Below are 20,661 nucleotides of genomic sequence, written 5' to 3' on the forward strand. Positions count from 1 at the left end.
TTACAGGTATTTGGAGCTAATCTAGATGTTTCATTTTTGTGCATTTCTAATTTAATTCCCCCCTCCCTCTCTTGATGAGAACAAACACTATTTTAAAAAATTAGAGAAGAAAACACAAACATTATTTTTTACTATCTTATTTTTATATCTTTTTTTGAAATTTACAACTAGTGGATATGAAATTTTGTCTCCTTCTTTAAGTTTAGCTTATGTTTGTTTTCTAACCAAAAATAAATTGAAATTGTTTCTTAATTCCAAAATAAATTTTAAATTGGGAATGGTTTTTGTTCCATAGACATAATTCAGTCCAAGGCAGCTAAGAGCTTAATGTAATTGTATTTATTCTCACATTTCCATTTTATTAGATTAATATTTTTAGATGTATCCTGCTATCACTTGTAATACCAATGTTTCGAGGTTAAAAAAAAAAAAAGAAGGAAATTTTCTATTTGTTCTGCCAATAAGCAAAACAGGTAATTAAAATTATATTTCTCATTGTGAGTGCAATTAGTTTAATTGCTAGATTAATGTCCAACAATTTACCACAGTTTATTCTCTAAGATAGTGTTAAAGTTCTTTTTTAGCCATTTTACAAAGGAAAACTCTTTCTTCCAAACACTCACTGAAATTATTGGTTCCAGTGTTTAATTCTTCAAGGGACAAAGAGCTACTGTGTTGAAAATCTTCCATGTTCAGTCTTCAGGAAAATCTAATTTTGGTTTGGCCAATGTGTTTACTCCAATGTATGTTATCATGCAACTCTCTCTCACAGTTCTTTTTTTAATTTACTGCCATTTCTATAATTTTAAAAGTAAACTCAAATGGATTTATTTCTTTGAATGGGAAAAGAAGTGGTGAGAATTGTCCCACTTCATTTCAAAGCCGGGAAATGTCAACACTGTCTTTAAGCAGATTTATACATCATTTGTTGGAACAAAGGATTAATTTAGCATGGGTCTGTAAGAGGTAAATTTGGCCATAAGAGGCAGTGGCACATATACTGAGCTCACCAAGAGTAATAAAATTTGCATCCTCTATAAAATAATCGGGATTGACTGGGTTTTGTTAAGAGGGACTACAATAATGAATAACCATGGTCTATATAGATACTCTCCACAGCAGGTGCAGCCAACATTGTTCTTACAATAAATGATACTCTTTGCTATTTGGGACTAACAGGGTTTGAAAACAGAGTTATGAAAATAGGTTCACACCATACTACCAAATCATCAGATTTGAACTTCTTGGTAGCACATAGACTGACTTCTCAAAAGCTGAATTCCTTGCTTCCCTTTAAATCCCTTCCTAATGTCCAGTGTTACCACTGAGTACCCCAATCTTATTAGTCGAGGGTCTCAGTGGAATAATGCTCCATCCTCCATCTTACAATGTGAGGACTATTCAGTGTGGGTTGTTAGTTTACAGCACTGGCTGTTCCTCCTAGGCTAATTAGTTGTTTATGTTCTTGCTTCCTTGCTTGCTTCCTTCTTTCTAAAAAAATAAATAACTTTGAAAACAGTGAACAGTGTTTCACTTATTTAGTTGGGATCTTTAGAGAGTCATTCTTTGCCCTGCTTTCCCTAGATTTGAAAAGGTCTTAGAGGTAGATAACTGATTTTTTTTTGGGGGGGGGGGAAAGAAGATTGGCCCTGCGCTAACATCTGTGCCAATCTTCCTCTATTTTATGTGGGATGCCCACCACAGCATGGCTTAATAAGCGGTGTTAGGTGCATACCTGGGATCTGAACCTGTGAAGCCAGGGCCACTGAAGCGGAAAGCATGAACTTAACCACTACGCCACCAGGCTGGCCCCGTAGATAACTGATTTTTGTGAACCATATTTTTTGAGTTTTTGCCATGCCCTGTGATAGATATTATGTTTCTTTATAGAATTCTATTCGATTTTGTTACAGAAATGGGCCAGGAAGTTTCTTTAACTTGTGTTTTCTGAACCCACTGCAGCTGAGTGGCCCCTGTGGTGCATTGCATATTGGAAATGAGTGGATGGTACTCAGTAAACCTGAGTTCTAGCCTTCATGTGCAACTAACCTTCTACTTTCCTGGACATCAGTTTTCCTTTCATGTGTAAAATGAGGGGTTTTGAATACATTGTCTCTACAGCTCCCTCCGAGATCTAAATTTATGGTTCTATGGTCCTAGAGGATTTAGGACTGGTCCTGCAGGATTGATGACCACAAGAACAAAATTTCTCAGAGAAAATATGCCCAGCTTCTGTTGTATATTTGTTCTCTATGCAAAAAAAAGAAAGTTCCCTAGAGCTTCACAATGGACGTGGAGCATGGAATCAACTCTCTGTTGCCAAGCTAAGAGCAAAGTAAAGATTGGGATGGTGAGGTCATCCAGACCCCCTGAGAATGGGCCCCTAGCTCTCTGGGCTTACCTCTGAGGAAAGCAACCTGCCATGTTCTGTACTGTTCTCGTCACCCAGTCCCCTATGTTTGATCTGAACAGGATTTAATCAAATCAAGTCGGAAAGAGAGCATGGCATGACAGCAAACCAATCTAAGGGTAGAGAATGCTGACATATGAGCCCAGGAAGTTGTTCCCTGCCCTTTTTATTGCATAGTTGCACATTAAGGGTGAATGCAAAGGGCTTTACAATTTAGTAACATTTCTGTGGTTTGTCAGTTTGAAAAATCTATTTCTCCCACCCACCCCTAGAAGACAATGCAGCCAAATTAACTTTGACCAAAAGAATTTGAGATGTTTTCCAATCATTTGTGGTATACAACCCAAAGAGTTTATCATAATTTTCCAGATGAGGAAATAGAGACACACAGAAATTAAATTATTTGCCTTGGGGGTCAGAATTTAACCCCATAAATTTTGCTTTCTGCTTCCGAAAAGGATTACCCAGAGGGGAAGATAAAGATAACGTTTGAAGTTGTTAGAGGCTGTGTTAATTACTGGATACCTTAAAAGGGCATTTAAGACATCTGATTGCCAAATAAGGTGTTTTCTGTTGAAGTTACTTTTAGCTGAAGGTCTAGGAGTTCTTTTAAAGATACCCTTTACCTAAAAATTGTTAGAAAACATTGGGTCTTTGGAGAATTATCCTTTTTAAGATTATCTAAAAATAAGAATTTGGTTTGTAATCAGTTTTTAATATAGAATAATACCATGTATTGTGTTTGAGTAATCCAGCTCTCACTCTCCAGGTGTAAGTTGCAAGCAAAAATATTTATGTATCAGTTAATATCCTATTTACCTGATTACACCATTTACCTCTCTCTCTCACCTTGAGATATCTGTAAGACAACTCTAGAACTCAAACAGGATTTATTTTGTTTTGACTCTAGTCCTGGCCTTGTGAGAGGTATGGCTGCATTAATGGAAAAGCAAAGAAATCTAAGAAGGAGAAATATACAAATGGCCATGTTTCTACTCCGAAGTAGTTAACTAGAAACTATATTTCTTCACAACTGGACATTTAGTGCACCACACAGAATTCTAAATTTTTACTCACAAAAAAAATCCGATTACTTGATATGGCTTAAAGCAGGAGTTATATATCCTATATATGCACACACACACTCTTACAGAGGATCTACAGATAAATGTATATATTTATATATGTATATGTTAAATTTATCCATCTCAGCTTGGGAATGCTCTTCGCTCTGCCCCCTAGTGCCCAAGAGATCAGATGCCATAAAATAGTCAATCCTTGAGCTAGAGACCAGTAATTAAGAGCCTAAGCTAAATGTTTCAGACCCTTCACTATTGCTTTAGTTACTTTGCTGAACATCACTGTCAACACTTTTTTCCTTATAGGCAATATCTATTCAAATAAATTGAGCGCCACTTTTGTCCCCTGCTGTTAGTGTACTGTGTGCGAGTGAAGCGTTCTTTACATGCGCCATCACCAGCGATTAACCTAACGTTCCGTGTTTCAGAGTATCCCACCCCCCACAGATTGTTCTGCCCATTCATAACTGGGAACCAGAAGAGGAACCTCGCAAAGAGGAGGGAGTTGGACCGTTGGTGGAACATATTTATGAGGTAGCTATTGTCTCTGTTGAAGTTGTGTTAGGGGTTTATTTTTATGCGCTTTACTAATAAACTCTTCGTAGCATTTTAAAAACCCTCAATCCAAGATCTGAGCTTTATATACTGCCTGGATTGGTGCTGTTATGCTATTATATTGTAAGGGTAGTGGTAAGATGTCTTGTTAAGTAACCATTATACGGTTACTTGCTTTTTAGTGGTGAGAGACATTGTATAGTGAGAAACAATTTATCTTGTTTCTGTTCTTTTTTTTTTTGAGGAAGATTAACCCTGAGCTAACATCTACTGCCAATCCTCCCCTTTTGGCTGAGGAAGATTGGCCCTGAGCTAACATCTGTGCCCATCTTCCTCTGCTTTATATGCAGGATGCCTGCCGCAGCATGGCTTGTGTAGCCATGCATGGGTCCACGCCCGGGATCCCAACCGGCAAACCCCAGGCTCCAAAGCAGAACGCATGAACTCAACCATTTTGCCACCGGGCCCACCTGTTCTTTCTGCGCTTTTTCAAGTGTTCTTTGTTTCTTCTCTTTTTAATGTTTGCACAGCCTAAGCATAAAAATGACTAGCTTCCTAGACTTTATTTCGCTTCTTCGTACATTTTCAGATATCCTTAAAACCTATGCATCTCTTAGACTGAAGGTCACCAGCCAGAAGGTACCAGACAGAGAAAATTTTATGGATTATTCACTACTGTACAAAAAAATGCATGCATAATATATAATATGAGTGGATGGTAGATAGATAAGAATAATTTTACTGTTCATTCAAATAACTCAAATCAGACATGAATAACTTATTCTGAGAGTTGAAATAGTCCATTGATTGGTAAAATATTTTCCAGGAGCAAACCAGTGGCTCATGAAAAAGCCCTGAAGATCTTTTCCCACTTCCAGTGTTAAACTGTAAATAGAGAAGAGCTTTGTTGACACGTATTCTGAAACATTCAAATTTTTTACAGTTAGAAACCAAGATATAGTAAAGAATTAGTTTAATAGTTGTCCTTTTTTTAAAAAAAATAAATTAAATGCTATCAGTAGAGAGTAGTTATTCCTAGTCATTTTCAAGGGGCCAGGAATGGAATTTTGGTAAAAACGATGTTCCAAGCCATTTTCTGTTTGAGGGTCCTTCTTGATTAATGCCCTCTGTCCCTTTCCTATGTAACTCATGCCACTGACCTAATAATGGACTATGACTTTTATCTCAAGCTACAAGGGACATGAATAGCATTCTCTAAGGTTAACAAGACAGCCATTTCAAAACTGATGAGCTGTTTACACATATGGGAAAGAAGCATCCACTCCTGTACAGTGTTAACATGGAAATCTCTGTCATCAGCCCAACCTGGGTTTCGAATCAGGAGCCCTTGTCCAAAGCTGGATCAAAGCTTTGCCTAAGCTCTCTTGATAGCATATAGATAAGACAGTCCCCAAGGCCACTCAGATTAAGAACCTCACTGGATAAAATGCTACCAAATAATTTATTCAATGTTGTGTGTACCAGTTCCTGCTTAAGGATGGTAAAACTTTAAAGTCTGAAAACATATTCCAACCCAGTCCTTCTCAGGACAGCCCTGGTTCTAATCTTAGCATAAACGGATCATAAAATTTTAGGGGAATAACCAGTAGTGCCAAAAACAGTCATCGAATGTTTCTTACATGTTAATCTCATGTCTCGGAATATAGTGTTATCGATGGATGCCACATTGCTGTGATAATGTGGATTAAATGAGCCAACTAATAAGCAAAACCAAGTGTAAGTTGTTTTATTGACCATTATAATTGTCAGAACTATGAAAAAAAGACAAGAAGTTCTCTGCCAACTTTGAAGTGAATTTTCAAAGCCACAGTAAATTTAAATACACTTCGGGTTTTTCGAAAGCTGTTTTGTGTCCTGTGAGTACAGGATTCATATGTTCAAAATGTTCATCTCTTTATGAGATGTGGCCTTTCTTTTCTCGAGATTCGTTGATTAAAACCGAAGGAGCTCAGCTTTGAAATGCACACTTGAAGTGAACTGTGGTGAGCCTCACCGTCTTTGGCATGTGATGGATAGCCATTTTTCCAGAGGGTGAAAAAGAGTGCATCGCATATGGTTGCAATTGACAAGTCAGTAGTCAGGAAAGAGGCAGATTTCAATGTAAAAAAAAGAATAACCGGGTTTTGAAAGCATATAATTAACATTGCATTTCTCGCGCAGCGATCAAATTAATATAAATTCGGGGTAAACATCACAGTTATCAGACATGGTTAATGTGGTCTTTGCTAAGGAAATCTGCCCTTAGAGCTTCCCACATTGAAGAGTCCTCTGTAAGCACATCAGCAGCACGTCTTGTTTCTGAGCTTCTCTTTTCCTCTTTCCACATGCTCTTTACACGCTGTTATACACTCTATTATATACTCTCTTTTGCCCTCTCTTTTCCTATTTCCACATTCATAGTCCAGATGACTTAAAACCAAAAATGCGCTCTTTTTAGAATGGATACAGAATATAAGGAGTTTGGTTTCATCTTCCTGCCTTGTGCTGTACATTACACAATGTGTTTCTTGCTTGTAGTTGCATAATATTGGACCAAGCAGCATCAGTGACACCCTGCTAGAGGTGGGCTGGCCATTCTCTGCCCGGGATGAATTTCTCCTCTACATTTTTCACATTCAAACTCTGGGACCTCTGCGATGTCAAACAAATCCTGATATCAACCCACAGGATATAAAGGTAGGAGCCTAGTCTAACCGGCGGCTTTATTTTTTATGATAAGGAAAAAATAAAAACAGTGGCTTGTAGGAAAAAAAAAAGCAAAGTAATTATAAGTTACTTCAGTGGTAATTGGACTTTTTCTTTTAGTGTTATAGTTAAAATGCCAGATCTAACTTAAAATATCACTCCTAGAAATTTCTCTTAGTTTTATTCCTCATGATAAAGCTGTCATTTATTTAGCCTGTTTCAATGTGTACCTTTTGCACATGGTTTGACAGACAGCACAACCAAACCCAAATCATAAATAGACATGTCATGTTTTGGAGAATTCATACAAAATGCTATTTTTAAAGTCTTTTTGATATATTGCCAAAAGACATAGGGTCTTTGCCAAAATGGGCTTTTCCAGATGTTGCCGATAGCAAGCGGTGAAATGCGGTAATTTGCCAAAGCCAATCTCTATGCCCAGAGAACCCCCGGACTGGCACTTTCAGGAGCCCGTTCTCTACTGCAGCTTCTCGAGAAGCCTAGAGCAGTGCATCTCCAATTCTGAGCTGTGTGTGAGTCAGCTGGAGGTCTGTTAAACCGCAGGGTCTGGGGTGGGGTTTGAGATTCTGCCTCGCTGTAAACCGCTCACTGATATTCACGCTGCTGGTTTGCTGGTCACACTTCAACTAATGAGGAGCTCAAGTGTCCTTGGCGCTGATGCCATCCAGATTAAGATCCAAATTTGGCTTCAGGTTCCTTCAGGGAAGGAAGGAAATTAATTTACATAAGCCCTTGCAAATGTCATATTTGAATTAAAAAAAATTTTGTTCATCAGATGTTGTCTTCAAAAGAGAACTTCAGTTAAGTGTGAACATTGTCTTAGCTCCAGAGACACAGTGTCTGGACCCATTGGAAATGGTGCAGAGGGCAGGCGTCGTGAAATACCAGCTCAACCATCTGGGGTACAGGGCTGCCTCTACCGGCAGCCAGTGGCCCTGGGACATTGCTTGTTATGAAAGGCTTTCATTTTCAACCCAACGTGCCTTCTATTCAAAGAGAGGAGGACTAAAAGAGGGTTCAGTGTTAAAGGATTATGGGTCAACAAGCCTTCTTCTTTATGGGGAGGTGATAAATAAGGCCACTTGTATTCCACAAAATTATTTAAAATACTTCCTCTCTGGAATATTTTTCCATTTCCTCTCTCTTTGCTTTTCATTGAGATGATTTTAACCTCTCCAAGGCCAGTAACTTATTATAAAATAACATCTTCAAATGTTAACTTACAACATCTAAGTAATTAAAACTTTCACACATCCTGCTCTGTAGTTAACAGACTCCGCTTCAGTCATAGATTCTTGGAGCACATGATTCTTCAGAAGGTTCCTTACTCTCCCCAGTGTGATGTTTAGTTTATCTCTGACACTATTTATATGTGTTTGTATATATTATGTAACTTGTTTAATGTGCACCATGTTGGTTGTGAGTTATTTTTTCTTTGTTGCAATTAACAATCATTTACCATGCCTGGAAGGGTACCAATAGATAACGTGCCTTCAGTGTTGACAGATTCGTGCAAACTGGGTGGGAGTGTATGCAAAGCACTGGGATTCCCTCCTACCTAGTTGTTCTGTAAAGTATAGGCTTCCATTGGAAGTCTGTCGGAGGCTAGCAATTTTTGAAATGCAACTTAATTACACTTTTGTTTACAGAACTCTCAATCTGTGGAAGTTGAATTTAAGAAGATTTAATTACAATATGAAGTACTAATAGCTCCCTAAAATAACAAATTATAATAACTCATGAGTTCTTGAAATTCTGAATTCATGAAAAACTTGAAATGTTTTTACTTTCAGGTTCTCAAAGTACTTTTACCTATATTTCATAGAACCAGAGAGTCCAAAAGAGGTTTTTATCAATAAACAGATTTTAAAACTTGATTGTCAGTATATTTTATACCAGCGGCTATAAACAATTGAGAGTACTTGAAAATTATTTTCCTTTTAAGATATTAAATAATTTCTTGGCGAATTCGCTTTTAATTTATTTGGCAATTTATTTCTTCCTAGATAATGCAAAGCTAACCAGTCTGTTTTCTGTCTTAAATATGAAATTAGTAAAGAACAAATTATTTATTGTATCTTGTTATCTCAAACAGAATAGGTCTGGGAAATTTTTGAATTTAATGTCAATTTCAGATTCTTGCATCAAAGCTAATTACTCTTGTTTTTTTTTAATTGGAATAAATAGTTTTGCTTTTAAATATCTATAGTTATTTTTTTTAACTTGATTCTTTAACTAAGAAGCAGAGAGTGGGTAGTTTTAGTAAAAGGAATGGGGGGGCAGAAATATATTTGTATAGGCAAAAATTAAATCCTAATCTTAAATCTTCCGCACTGAGTAGACGAAGATAAAATTCCTTACTACAGTCACACGTCACTTAACGACGGGGGTACGTTGTGAGAAATGCATTGTTAGGTGATTTTGTCATTGTGCAAACATCACAGAGTGTGCTTACACAAACCTAGATGGCATAGCCTACTGCACACCCAGGCTGTATGGTACATCCATCATATGCGGTCCATCATTGACCAAAATGTTATGCAGCACATGACTGTATTTGGTTCTTCAATTTCTTTATAAACAGAGGATACGTAGTGAGTTCTTCTTAAAACCTCTCCATCCGTGAGTAGTCCATTTTCTCCAGTCCTTTCTGAGGATGCTCCACTCCCCACTCGGCTAGCCACTAAAATATCCCAGACTAAGCGCAGATCTGTCAGAGGGGCAACTACCACCTCAACTTCCTAAAGTCCCTCTGGAGGATTATCAAAGTTCCCCACCATGTTTTCCTCTCCAGCCCTTCAGTTGATTTCCTTTCTGCAAAATCCCTCTGGCTCGCGTTCACATAGACTTTTTGAGTCAACTTCTCCCTTCCACATTTATTCTCGTTTGTGACCGCTTAGCCACTGAAAGTAGCTCCCTCTTTCCCTGCCTCTTTCCAACTCTCACAAATTCCTAAGGAAATTTGCTTACGAAAAGGAAACCATCCAGATTTCCTCAGAAACGTTTTCTAGGCCACCCACTCCACAGAACCAGTGCCACCAACTCTAAAACCTTTGAAATTCCCCAGATATCCCTGCAGAATCCCCACAATGTCTCCACATAATTTCTCATTTCCGTCTAATTAAACCTACCAGCATTTAATATTACTTAACAGGATGATTTTTTTCTATTTTTTAAAATTACTTATATAGCAACCGACCTGGTTTTATTTTTTATTGCAAGTACATCGTTTTACGCATCAAAGCCATATTGTGGAGAAAGTAGGTTTGTTTGTGGGCTGGCCCGAGAACTGAACCTCTATTTAAAAGATTGTTTCTAAAGAGAAATGCATTCTGAGTGCCAAACATCTAGCCTAAAAACTTCTGAAATAACAACCCGTCTATAAATTGAACTTGCGTTCCAAATATGGCTCCCCCTCCCATAAACCTCAGAGTCTGATTAGGCCTGAATGGGGTTCAGTTTTCACAATAGTAACTAGTACAGTTTGGTTATCCCACCTTACCCTAACGTCCCCAAGGTTTGAAGAACAGACACTGACTGCCTTTGGAAGCCGCCACCATGATCGTTCTGGAACCTGTGGCTGTTTTAAGAGACAATGGGCATCCACCCACATCCACCTCACTTGTTGCCCAAATACAGAGCATCAGAGACTTAATTGGAGGGTGGGGTTGGGGATAAGGACACCCTCAGATGCCACTAGAAGTCAATCAGTTTTTATTTAAATACTTGCCTCAAAGCAGGCTTTGTGGGGATTCACTTAGCCTACTTCGTCAACACTGTTCAAACATCTGATCACGAGGGTAAATAGAATCATGGAGAGATGATGGGGTTCAGGAAAAGCTGAGCGAGCTGCACAGACCACAGAGGCGCCCAGCTCAAGCAAGCATGGAGATGTGGCAGGGTCCTGGCCGCCTTCACTCCTACTGTCACTTTTGCCTCCCAATGAAACGGTTGCTGTCTTTGGTTTTCTGTTCCTCCCACGATGGTTTCACTTCGTCAAGTTCATTTCTCTGTCTTCGGTAAATTTTGAGGCATAAGCAGATCGCCACGAAAGTTCTGCCTCCAGGCTTCGTGATCCAGGTCGGAGATAGAGGATTTAATGGCAGTTTCTCCACATTCTACCATCTAAAACATTTTGAAACATTCAACTGTCTGCAGCATTCAGACAAATCCATTAAATCTAATTCATTCCAGATCCTTCTTGGAATAAAATTTTAGAGTTGAGTAAAGTATTTCTCAACTATTCTAAAGGCAGTAAAATAATGATTTCAAACTACTAATTTTCTCATTTTGGTGGACCCTATCCTGGGGTTTGGAGAGTCCTTCAAACAGGCTATGATCTCTAGATAAGATGTTGTTGAAAAAGTAAACACTATGTAGGAATCAAAGTTGCATAGAGAGTAAAGGATTTTTTTAAATTGGCAAGATATTGCAATGAACAGCCAAGTGTGAGATGCTGGGAGAAAAGTCTATGGAATGTAAGACTGTACCGAGGAGAGGAAGACAAATGAGATGTTCAAATTCAACCTGGTAAGGTCACAATACAACATTCTGGGCCTAAGTTCAAGGAACAGGAATCCTCAGGTAGAAATGACCTGACAGATTAGACTAGAATGACCGTAGCAAGAGAGAAAGCCAGTGTTGTGGAAAGAACTGTCTTTGGAGCCATGGAAAACAGGAAGTTACAACTGAGAACTCGTCTCCTGAACAAGACCACTCCCGCAGGAAGTCCAAATTACCACCAGATAGCGCAGACACGGAAAGCAGAAACTCAGAAACCCTTCATCCAGGATTACAGCCCTGCAGACCATTGTTCGTTGTTTTTTTTTTTTTTTCAATCAATGAGCCCACAGACAGTGGCTTGGCCTGGCAAATTTGCATAGTTTTGTCTTATCCTTAAGAGAATTTTCTTCCTTCGTAACTGCCTCCATTTACTTACTGCTTCTTGTTAATTCAGAATTCGGGGACACGTTACTTTCTAGAATAACATCTCCCAACTTACTCTCTCTCTCTCTCTCAGAAATGCTCCCTCTGATAGAAGAATTTCACTCACCTTTTAACTTTTACTTTTTACTTTCTTTGCCTATAGGTCCAACTTTTAGCCACCAAAGAGAATACCATCTCTGGGGTCAATTTCTCTGCCTTATCTTCTATTTAAGAAGGTCTTCAGGTCCTCATGTATATTTTAAAATGTGAAAACCCATGTCCAACAGCTAAGAAAAGCTTCAGAATCACCAATGGAGTGAATCAATTCTTTTAGTTATGTTTTGCATGAACTTTTCAGGATGTAAAAAAAAATGGTGTTTTTCTCTCCCAGCCAACCCTTAACATTTATGTCTTAAGAAAAGTCTACATGGTAGGCTGACCTCCTGGGCTTGTCTCTACTTGCATTTGATTACAGACGAAGAGTTATGTGGGAGAAGTCCACTGTCTCTTGTGTGCTTAGAAATACCTGAAATCCGAAGACAAATTACAAACAAGAAAAAGCATGTGTGTTGGGTTTGCTTGGGTTCGCAGAGCTCTTAATTTTATTTCACTCAACTCCTTTCTTCAAAAGCTGCATTTCCAACTGTATTGTGTGTTCCGGCTCCACAGTATCCCTTTAACCCATCAATTTAAACCTATACCGAAGCGAAGAGTTATGAAAATAGAAAACTCCTGTTGGGGTCAAAATCTGAGTAGCAGCTGGGAAAGGACCATATTTACTACCAATTGTTTCCTTATTGCAGAAAGGAGCAATTTGCAGATTTGTTCTGAAGACATTTTAGTGCTTACCACCAGCTTGTCATTGCACTTAGCAAATTATACCCTGAGCTGAATGTCTGTCTAACATGGGTGCTAAGAGGCCAGCTCCCCTCATCTCTAATTATTTCAGATTCAGGAAAAACATGAACTGTGGGTTCATGAACAATTGTGAAATAGATTCCAAAACTTCATCTGGACAATAGACTCTAACTATTGTTTACACTTCTTGGCTAACTTCTTCCTTGTGTTTTGTTTTTTGGGTTTTATTTTTGTTTTTGTATTTTGAAATAATTTCTGGAATGCCATTTGAGAAAACTGGCTTGCAAGCTTTTTGAAGACTTTCTGATAATGCTATTTGAGAGTGGCATTCCTCTATTTGTAAAACAATGTTGCTAAAAGAAAGAAGCATTTTATCAACCCCTGCTATGAGATACATTCATTCTCTAGCTCAGAGCAAGTCTTGTGTTTTACTGAGACCATTTGTAAATATTTATGAATGATCGTCTACCCGGGGCCACTGCTATAGGATGTGTCTTTGTCTGTACACAAGCTGCATCCCATATAACCACACAGGAAGTCAAAACGTTTTGATCTCTTTGAGCTATTATTTTACTCCAACTGTTACTACTACCACCACCGCTATTAATAACAATAGTAATAATAATAATGGGCTGTAACTTGGGAATAAGGAAATATTCCCTGGTTCTTTCCAGCACTTCTTTTCTGTACTTTGGTTACCTTCAAAGTTAACTCTGTAATATATTTCCCAGTGACATTAAAAAAAGAAAGAAAGAAAGAAAGGAATTGCACAGATAAATCTCCAATTAAAAACCACACACACACACAGAGTATATGCTAGAAAACATACAAGGGAATCTTAGTGAGAGATCTCCTCAATTCTGAATTTTCTGTCTAAGCTCAAATTTTAATCTTATGCCATAAAGGCTTTTCTATCAAATTCTCCATGATTGAGCATCCTTGAGCAACTCGTGGCTTACACTCCTTCTCACTGTGCCAGGCCCTACCATGGTCCTGGAATATTCCAGAGTCCATAGGGCTGACCCTCACCTCACTTCCATGGACTTCATCATCCCAGTGCTTTGAACATCGCCTCTAGCTACCCTGCCTCAGCAAGATTCAACTCAACATCCAAACCTCCTCCAAGTTTTATTTTTTCTTTAGTTTCCTTGTTTTATTTTTTTCTCACTTCCTTTCTCCACTAGACCTTTTCTTCCTTGATATGGAGACTTTCATTGAGTCAGTTAACCCACCCCTTTCAAGACTGCCTTTGGCCATCCTTTCTTTCCTGCCAACCCTGCAATTCAAGTTGCTTAAAACATTCCTTGACAAACTCCCTTACTCTGTCCTTCCCAAGTGCCTGCCCTGACAATCTTGATCATTTTGGCTCCTTGATCCCTTAGCCTGGGGGCGCCATTACAGATTGACGGCAGGTAGTACTCACTGGGCAGCCAGCGTCTGGAGGATTCCTGTCTGCCCTCTGATGATCTCTCCAGCCATTCTCCTCACGGGCTTCTCCAAACCTTCGCTACTCTCTTTCTACCTCCTCTCCACTCTCTCGAGCATCATTAGTAGTAGGTGACCTTAAAACAAGAGAATCTTTAAATGATCCATTTCTCCATCCCAAATCCTCCCCCCAGTACACACACCTTCTACTTGTATGTCCCCCGTCCTCAGCTCCTCTCCAGCACTTTCAGAGGAAGGACGATTCTTAGTTCCAGTTCCAAATTTAACTTTGCTACATCAAGTATCCCCCCCATCCCCCATCCCCCACCTCCCTACCCCCCATTTCCTGAATCTTCAACCTCTTCCTCTCCACTAGTTCCTTCCTTGGATCCTATAAACGTACTTAAATTTTCTCCATCTTCAACACAAACAATAAGCAAATAACTTGGTTCTGCGTCCTCTTCCAAGAAGGGGCTCCTTTTCCCTTCCATTTTTAGCCAAGCTGTTCTTGCTATTCCAACATCCTTACTTCTCTTTTACTCATTGTAATTACAGAATGTTTTTTGCAGGGGGTTCATATTAAAAAATATTAAATGTCCAAATCAGGCAATATGTGAAAGCATAAGGAAGAAAATTTTAAGTTTCCAACTATGTCACCACTCATTTACTGTTACATTTCCTATTTATTTATGCGCTCATTTATTTTTCCACTTCACCCATAACCATTTCACTGTATGATGCCCATAATTAGGGATACTCTTTAAAAATCTGTAGTACCATTATCATACCTAAAAAGAATTTAGCAAAACTTCCTTAATATCATCAGAACTCCACCACTAGTAACATTTAGGTGACTATTCTTCCAGATTTTTTTTCTGTTTTTAGATATACAATATAAGTATGCATCCATTTTAAAAAATACAATCTTATTAAATTTACTATTTTGTAACCTGCCTTTTCTCCCCACTAAGATTATGTATCTTCTGAATTAATATCTAACTCTTTATCATCATTTTTAAAAACTATCCAATAGTCTTTGTACAAATTTCATAATTTACTTAACCGGTAACCTATATATACTCATTCAGTTTTCTGTTATTATCTTTTGTCTCCATTATAAATAGCTGCTAAGAATGTTCATGTTTTATTTTGTGTTTCTTTGTTTTAGTGCTTTCTTATTTGGGAGATAAGGCTGCATCTTGTTTCTGAGCCATTGGGAATTAGTTAATATGAGAATAAGATAAAGATTTAATTTTATACTTTTCAAATAATTATCCATTTGTCCAGCCCCATTCACCCTTTAGTTTCTTCCATCTATACCAGTCCCCTGCTTGAGAAAGGGCATCCATAAGTTTTTGCTTTCTTTTCAAATTGAGATATAATTGACATATAACATTATATTAGTTTCAGTTGTACAACATAATGATTCGATACTTGTATACACTGTGAAATGATCACAATAAGTCTGTTTAATATCCATCACCTCCCGTAGTTACAGTTTTTTTTCTTGTAATGAGAAGTTTTAAGATCTACTCTCTTATCAACTTTCAAATATAAAATAAAGTATTATTAACTATAGTCACCAGGCTGTACCTTACATCCCCAGGACTTTTTTGTTTTATAACTGGAAAGTTGTACTTTTTGACCACCTTCACCCATTGTTGTCCCCCTCCTCCACCCCCCCTCCATCTCGGCAACCACTAGTCTGATTTCTGTATCTGTAAGTTCATTTTGGTTTGCTTTGTTTTAGATTCCACATATAAGTGAGATCATATAGTATTTGTCTTTCTGTGTCTGACTTATCTCACTTTGCATAATGTCCTCAAGGTCCATCCATGTTGTTGCAAACGACAAGATCTCCTTCTTTTTATGGCTAAATAAGTTTCCATTGTATATAAATGCCACATCTTCTGTATCTGTCATCTGTCGTCTGTTGGTGGACACTTAGGTTGTTTCCATGTCTTGGCTACTGTAAATAATGCTGTTATGAACATGGGGGTGCAAATACATTTTTAAGCTAGTTTTGTTTTCTTCAGATAGATAACCAGAAGCGGAATTGCTGGATCATATGTCCATAATTTCTTAAGTGACAAATTCCATGCATACTTTTAGTCCTCACCTTTCTTTATTCCTCTGCAGGACTTGACATTCTTAGTCACTTACTTTTGCAACTTTCTTTCCCTTGGGCTTCTATAGAATCATACTTTCTTGGGTTGTCTCCCACCTACATCTGATTTCTGCCGTCTTACTTTTTCTTGCTGGATCTTCTTCCTTGCCTTGTTTTCTGACATTTCCTAGGATATTATCCATGACTCTGTGCTTCTCGTTTTACAGTTTCTCACTGGGAAACTCAGACTCGTCAGCAGGCAATGACAGGACAGCTTGGTAGGCGCCGATGGGGAACAGAGACATCATGTGGAACATCAAACAGGGCTCAGGGCTCGCGGAATTATTTTGGGGCGGGTCAGGAGTGGAGAGTGGTTCTGCATGCTGGGAATCAGGATGCCAGGGGCACTTGGTAAGAAATGAGCCTGGAGAAGCAGGCAGAGGCCAGCTCATAGAGGATCGTGCATGTCATACTAAGGAGCCCGGACTCTGTCTTTCTGTTTATCCAGTAGATTTTTCTAGGTTCTTAGGACATACTAAGCATTATCATTTCATCTTTTGCGGTACATCCTACATCTGCAATGTAGGAATATCTTTTTTCATTCCACAGAGATGAGCATGCTATTAGTGCTTCTGTGACTACAAAGAGAAACTGTGTAAAAGAAGATTTGGTTGCCAGGAGCGGGGGAGCAGAAAACTAGCGTTCTCTATTCAGTCAGTCTAAAATAAAGTATTTTTATGGGCTATTATGTGTAATTTATTGGAATTCTCAAAATATTTTTTCAGTGATCGGATGTACCCAGCATGGAGCCTGAGATAAAATCAAAAGTTCTAGAACACTTGCAAAACAAACTCAGAGCTGAAAACAATCTCCATTACAGCATAAGTTTCATGAGGCGTGCTTTGGAAAAGTCATTTTCATTAGAACATGGTTGTCTCCTGAGGGAACACTTCTTACAGCTACAGGATTGTGGGGTCAGACATGCCTGAGTTGGGTTCTTGACCACATCTGGCTGTTTCCCACAGCCAGCGCCTCACTTTTATGCCACCTCAGGAGACATCTCACCACACAGATGTTCCTCAGTTTAACCAGCCCTGATATATAATGAGAGGAAAGTTCGAGAAAATAATGACTCATGCTTAAAAAGTCACTTCCGTGTTATCTGTCCTTATGGGGAAATCACTTCCGCCTAACATCTTATCCTTACAAGATAAACTTTGCAGGATTGTGTTCCCCAGGCTTCATGGATTCCTATAACTGGAGGATGGAAAGGCTTGCTCCTCGTTAGGGCAGTGCATTTGCTGTGGAACATGCTCCTGGTACGTCAGAACGTGTCTGAATTCTCATGTGAATCATATTCAGCAGAGAAAAAAACATGCCTGGAGTTCAAGGCTAATGGAAAAGGATAAAGTGTTAATGTTATCAAGGTAGTAGCTCTTGCCTTCTGTTTGCAGCCCGCTGCCCCTGCGGAGGACACCCCCGAGCTGAGCGCCTTTTTGCGAAACTCCACCATCCCTCACCTTGTCAGAAAGAGGGACGTGCCTGGGCCCGAGCTCCACAGACAGAGCCCCGCAAAAATACTGGTGAGTTATCCCAGTGTGCATGGAACCGAGAGGAAAGATTGCATTGGACAGAATTCCCACATGCAGATGGTTTGAACTTCAAGTATTGTTTTTCAGTTTCCTCCCATGGTCGGATATGCCTAACGGGTTTTGGGAGTACATATTGTGAGAAATGAAAGGGATTTTTCTGTGGGGACTAACGAGTATTTGCAACAGAACGTTTTCACTCTCCTAAACCTGTCACACAGGCCACATTAGGGAAATAATGATAGAAACATAAAATGCGACCTTTAATGCAGTTCCAGGACATGCAGATTCAGTTCTTAGCTGGTCCCCAGACACTGAGCTGGTGAGAGTTGGAAGCGAACCTGAAGAAGCTATGTCCATGTAATGGGTCCCCGGGGTCCTTTACCTGTCCCTGCATCTCAGAGTCCTCTGGCACCCAGAAGAGACGAGAATGGTGTTTTCAGATTTCCTGGGCCAAAACCCCTGCAGAGTCTCAGAACTGTGGTAGCTGTAGCCTGAGCTCGGTCAGCCCTTTGCAAAACTGTAGACAGCATTCAAGAATCAGCATTTTCAATGCACTTCTCCCTCTCATCCTGATGTGAATGCTAATGCCACTGAATTGTACACTTAAAAGTGATTACAATGGGGGCTGGCCCTGCGGCCAAGTGGTTAAAGTTCCGTGTGCTCTGCTTCAGCAGCTCAGGTTGGTGGGTTTGGATCCTGGGTGCCAACCCACTCCACTCATCAGCCATGCTGTGGAGGCATCCCACGTACAAAATAGAGGACGATTGGCACAGATGTTAGCTCAAGGCTAATCTTTGTCAAGCAAAAAAGAGGAGGATTGGCAATGGAGATTAGCTCAGGGCAAATCTTCCTCACCAAAAAAAATAAAAAATAAATGGTTAGGATGGTTTTTTTAAAAAATGTATGTCTTGAACATGCTCTCACATTCGTTTTTTTCATCTTGACGGTAATAAAAAATTTCAAACATGGAAATGGACAGGAAAATACAATAAGCAAGTCTAACTTAATCAGTTAAACATAAAACTAGAGAGGACTGTTTATTTTAATGGAAGTACCTGGGGTCTGCTTGGTGGCAGAGTTGTTAAGTTTGCGTGCTCCACTCTGGCAGTCAGGAGTTTGCCAGTTCAGATCCTGGGTGCAGACCCACACATCACTCATCAAACCATGCTGTGGCAGCATCCCACGTAGAAGAACTAGAAGGACTTACAACTAGGATATACAACTATGTTGTGTATCTTTGGGGAGAAAAAAAATTAAAAAAAGAGGAAGATTGGCAACAGATAATTAGCTCAGGGCCAATCTTCGTCACCAAAAAAAAAAAAACACTTAAAAAAAAAAACTGCCTGAAATTACCTGACGAAAAGCTGTGGCAGTTGGCAGATTATGATTCAAGTCCCTGTAAATGTTTATGACACTGCAATGTTTTAAAAATGTAAGAGTAAGGAATCAATATGCTATGAGGTTAGGACAAATTAATAAAATTCTGCATATTATCACTTTTAAAAAGCTTCCAGGAAGAACAATAGAACAGAAAACAATGATTTAAGTCCTGGGGATGTAATGTACAGCATGGTTCCTCTAGTGACTAATAAAATTTGAAAGTTGCTAAGTGAATAAATCGTAAAAGTTCTCATCACAAGAAGAAGTGTGTAACTATGTGTGGTGACAGATGTTAACTAGACTTATTGTGGTGATTACTTTGCAGTACGTGCAAATATCAAATCATGTCATAACCTGAAACTAATCTAATATTGTATGTCAATTACACCTCAAGAAAAAAAATTTTAATAAATAAATAATCTTTTTAAAAAAAGAAAACAACGATTGACATCTATAGAATCCTAATGTGCAGTACCAACGAGAGAGCCCTCTAGAATAACAATTTCCAAACCTATGGGGACCAAAAATTTGGAAAATCAAGATTCAAATACGTTTTTTGCTTTCCACTTTAGCATATGTCTCAGGAGTACACTGAGGCAGTGCAGATCAGTAACTAAAATTCTTTCAAAAATTATATACTCTTCTCATGTAGGGTCAAGTTTCTTTTCCCTCCTACTCTTTCTTATTAAAGATTTTTAACGCAAGCTGATTTTTAACTTATGAATATCCTAGAAACTTATTACTTGCAGATGAGAGTAAGGCAATCCTTGATTTCCATATATGATTTTGTTAATTCATGTTTTCTTCCCTTTCTTTCTCATTGGTTCAAAAATTGCAAATTGTACACCTCCCCATGTCCTCGAGTCAAAACAGTTCTGAGTAGAAAGTGATTATGCAAAGTTTATTCTAAAATCAAAAGCTAAATAAGACCTCCTACAGTTTTTGTTTAGTTAAAAACAACTTACTGAATCCCATTTCTGATTAGGAATTTGAAAGTGCAAAATGCCAGCTTCCTGTGTTGGATCATAATTTCCAATCTGCATAGGAAAAATTTGTACCTGGAACACTGAAATGTCATTCTTCCTCCACCTAAGAATAACCTTGCCCTTCTCATCTTGGGCCCCTGTGGGGCCCCAGTTATGACCTCAGCACCTCCTGTTCCAGCTTTCTTCTTCTCCTTTTCACTGCTCAGCTTACAGAAACCCTATCATTCTAACCCTCTTCAGCAACTGATTCTATTGAACACTTCCTGTAAACCATCCAATCCCTTGGCTTCCCCTAGAACCTTCTCTCCTGGTTCTCTTCCTACCTTTTGACCTGCCTGTTCTTAGAATTTTTCAAGGACTTCTCCTCAGCCCATCTTTCAATGCTCCTTCCCTCAGGAGTCCATCCTCAGCCCCGTTCTCTTCCCTTTCATTGATTTTGCTCTTCCGGGGAAATTGCTTGCATGGTCAGAACTCCAGTCACATCTACGTGCCTCCTGCCATCTCAGCCCTCCCTTACTGCACTGTAGACTTGAAGGGCTCATGTATATGTTCATCTGGATCTCTGATAACACCCCAGTCCCAACATGTCCAACACTGTCTGTCTCCGTGACCCCCA

At 39.0% G+C, this 20,661-nt stretch overlaps 1 protein-coding gene across 1 annotated transcript in view; it reads left to right on the plus strand.

Annotated features, from left to right (window-relative positions):
* ITGA8 (integrin subunit alpha 8) overlaps nt 1-20,661 on the plus strand; it is a 165,374-nt gene that overhangs the window by 124,837 nt on the left and 19,876 nt on the right. Inside the window, exons 24-26 of the mRNA XM_070601080.1 lie at nt 3,918-4,023; nt 6,583-6,741; nt 17,542-17,670. Coding sequence (XP_070457181.1) covers nt 3,918-4,023; nt 6,583-6,741; nt 17,542-17,670 — 394 coding nt within the window. The remainder of the gene's footprint in view (nt 1-3,917; nt 4,024-6,582; nt 6,742-17,541; nt 17,671-20,661) is intronic.

Source organism: Equus przewalskii, chromosome 30, assembly GCF_037783145.1.
Source record: "Equus przewalskii isolate Varuska chromosome 30, EquPr2, whole genome shotgun sequence".
Taxonomy (NCBI): domain Eukaryota; kingdom Metazoa; phylum Chordata; class Mammalia; order Perissodactyla; family Equidae; genus Equus; species Equus przewalskii.